At 35.9% G+C, this 3,755-nt stretch overlaps 1 protein-coding gene across 1 annotated transcript in view; it reads right to left on the reverse strand.

Moving 5' to 3' along the window:
* Positions 1-761, reverse strand: part of LOC107103748 (cytochrome b-c1 complex subunit Rieske, mitochondrial-like) — a 4,126-nt gene extending 3,365 nt beyond the window's left edge. Inside the window, exon 1 of the mRNA XM_015403562.1 lies at positions 504-761. Coding sequence (XP_015259048.1) covers positions 504-714 — 211 coding nt within the window. The 5' untranslated portion in view covers positions 715-761. The remainder of the gene's footprint in view (positions 1-503) is intronic.
* Between the last annotated feature and the right edge of the window lie 2,994 nt (positions 762-3,755).

Raw genomic sequence — 3,755 nt, forward strand, 5'->3', positions numbered from 1 at the left:
TACACCCGGCTACGCTGCTTCGCTTCTTCTTCTTCTTTTCAACATTTATTTAACAAGTTTGATATCTTAACGCATTTCTGTGTATAACATCTCATTGCCATGTGCTCTATGCTTTATTTTTATTCACTATGCAAACGTTCTGATTATGATTACTAAAAAATGTGTCACCAGCATCTAATTCTCTCAGAATGTTTTTAAGATTTTGTTTAGCTTTCTTTCAGGACTAAAATAAGTACTTCTAGTATAATAATTACATTGTTTATGTGGATCAATGTGCTTTCACATGGGTTGATGGTGCGGATCCGGTAGTGACCTTAAGCTAACTAACAGCTAACTACCTGGAGAGCCGGCTTCCTCATTGAAAAGTGCTACAAAATAAACCAATCCCTTCTTTAATCGATAGATTATTATGATATAAAACCTTACTGCTCTGAGCCATATATATAAATCTGATTTCCAGCATCAACTTGTGAATTTCAGACACCGAACAGTTAGCTACTTACCGTTGATGCTAACCGTGACAGCAGGGCCTGTCTTCGGGCTTTGGCTGCTCAGCGTCTCTCGGCACAGAAACGGTTTCTTTGGATCAATCAGAAACTTTTCTGATTTGACAACAACACTGGGAACCAGAGGTTTCAGGGGCCCCGCTACAATAAACGCTGTGGTCTGCAAATAAGGGGAAAATGCCCCCGAACGCGCAGCTAGAGACATCATCCTGGCGCCGCACTGCTCAGACGACCTTGTCTTCTTCTTCTTCTTCTTCTTCTTCTTTTTCTTCTTCTTCTGGTTCTTTATGGAACTTTTTGGCGGTTGCCACGCAACGAAATGGTTCATTACCGCCACCCACTGGTATGGAGTGTGGATCAGAACGGCTACTAGTTTATACCAAACAAACAAGTAACAATAAAATTAACAAAACAATATCAACAAAGCCAAAATAAGATTCAGATCCTTTCAATTACATTTATTAATCTAAGATAATGAAAAACAATAACATAGCACTTATCTCTTGAGTTTTTTCTAAGTATTTCTATTAAATCAAATTGTATTCTTTCCATTTTTAGATTTTGAATCATTTCTTTCCTTTCTCTTTCATACTTCCTACAGTATACCATAATATGTTCAACTGTCTCTTGTTACTCACAGTATTCACATCTGCCATTGTTATGTTGATCTATTTCTAATAATTAATCCTGCGTGCCCAAATCTAAGTCTTGATATAATCGTTTCCTCTCTTCTGTTCCTCCCTGCACATCTCATTTCTCTCACTCTTCTCTGAATCATGTAAAACCATCGTCCTTTCCTCTCTTCCTCCCATTGCTCTTGCCACCTTTCCTTAATCTTCTGTTTAATGATGCTCTTTAATTCCATCTTACTACTTTTAACTGGCACATCAATATCTTTTCTTGTAGCCTCCTTTGCAGCCTTATCTGCCATTTTATTTCCTTTAACTCCCCTATGTGCTGGTACCCATAAAAATATGACTGTAATGCCCATCATTTGAATTCTATTTAATAGGGTGATCATATTTTCATTTGGGAAAACCAGGACACCTTGTGTCTCATCTAAACATCCCTCACTTAACAATAAATGTTAACAATAACTTTCAACTCCCAATAACAGATGATACTCAGCCTCAGCAATGAACGAAATAATGTCTGTTCTGTAGGCTATTGGAAAATATAAATTAACAAATGGATAATTTGTTAGTTCCCTGGTTTGACAAAGTACTGTGGGATCAAGCTAGCTAACCCGCACTGACGCGGCTCAGGGATTACGTCACACACAGCCGTGCACAGTGCCCTAGTGCCTGTAAATTTAATGGTCCAATTAAGGTAATTTAAAAAACAGGAAATTTCCCCACTTTCTAAAAAAAAACCCGGGATGCCCGGGACAGGACGTGAAATACGGACGTTTGGTCACCCTACTATATAATGTTTGCTGGATTTCTATCAAAATATCTGCTCTGCTATCTGAGTGACTTCTCTGTAAACTAATTATTGAAGAAGATGAGTCTGAACAAATAATCCCTCTCAGTGATCTTATTTCCTCAACCCATTGCACTGCAAACAGACTTGCTAGCATTTCTCCTGTGTATACTGATATATTATCACTGCTCCTCTTTCCTACTGTTATATGAAACTCTGGAACAATAAAAGATACTCCTATCTTGTTATCTAAACTTTTTGATGCATCTGTATAGATCTGAATGAAACTATAGTAACTATTAATATATGCCCGTATTGTATGTGAATTCAAAATAAACCCCTTGACCTTGTTTTTCTTTTGTAATAGTGTCAGATCTACTTTAGCTTCAGGTAGAATCCAAGGTGCTATTGCTGGCAGTGCTACTGTTGGACTGAACTTTAAATCAGTTAATTCTAACTCCATTGCTTTTTGTTTAACTGTCCACCCAAAGCTTTTACTCTCCCTCTTCTCCATTTCCCAACAAGATGTTAAAGTGCTTTGTGCAGGATGATCTTCACGGTGACCCTGTAAATTAGCCCAATAGGTCAGAGATAACTGAATTCTTCTCAACTCAAGTGGCATTTCTCCCATTTCCACCTGTAGTGCTGCTGTTGGAGTTGCTTTATATAAATAACCAGAAAGAACAAAATAAAAATCAAACCACTAAGACTATAAAACAGGAGTAAAGCAAAACTGAACACTAAAAAGAAAATATAACAGAACCAAGATTAAGACAGTAACTGAGAAAAACCCAAGGAACACAACAAAATAAGAATTAAACCATCAACACCTATAAAACAAACAGCAAAGCAAAACTGAATACCAAAAGAAAAACATAACAGAAACAGAAACCTAACATTATCAGTATTATACATTCTCCTCCATTACCCTAACCTCTATCTCTACTGATGCGATCATATCCTTTTATAACAAACTCTAATTCTGGTTTAAGCCATGTTCTTTGAACACATATGAGTTCTGGTTTATTTTTCAATTTTAAAAAAATCCCTTAAACTCCTCACCCTTTGCTATTAAGCTTATTACATTCCACTGTACAATAACCAGTTTGCCTTTTCACCTGGGCCTCCCAATTTTCCATCTGCTTCAAGTCTTGTTTTGATATGTTTCCAAGATACATCTTTTATGCCCCAAAACATCTCAGCTCCCTTAACTACTATTTTAATTGTCTCTGTTTTGTGTTTAACTTGATCAGTACAGTTGATCACATATGCTAAAATAATCTTCTCCACTGAGAGCTCTCTATTTGTTTTACCTGTTTGACCTGGTTCTATTCTCAACACCTGGATAACATTGTCGGTATCCACCCTTAGTCTTTGTCCTTGCACTTTCTTCACTGCTTCTGCATAACTTATGTTGTTAATTGTTTTAGCCTGCTGTATTTCTATAATCCAGTCTGTGAATATTGAAAGTTCAGTTTAATATAATCCAGTCAGTGAATAGTTCCGTCTGAGATGAATGAAAATAGTTGTTTTAATGGTTATAGAGTCAGATATGTGGCTGTAGTGTTTGGTTTATCTAAAGGTTTTTATCTGTAACTGTATAAATGGGTTTGGATTGAATTTAAGGACAGATTCTAATAGATCTGCAGGGGGGGGGACTATAAATCTGATTTAAATTTTTATTGTTATTTTGCACAATTTGCTTAACTAAGTATTTTTGTTATTGAATATTAGAGATTTTGTAGATATACTTTTATACATACATTGTTTAGATTTACTTATATATTTCTAACCCTTTTATAGAATAGAATAGAAAATCTCTTTATT

This window comes from Cyprinodon variegatus, unplaced genomic scaffold (genome assembly GCF_000732505.1).
Source record: "Cyprinodon variegatus isolate N-32 unplaced genomic scaffold, C_variegatus-1.0 Scaffold1521, whole genome shotgun sequence".
In the NCBI taxonomy this organism is placed as follows: Eukaryota; Metazoa; Chordata; class Actinopteri; order Cyprinodontiformes; family Cyprinodontidae; genus Cyprinodon; species Cyprinodon variegatus.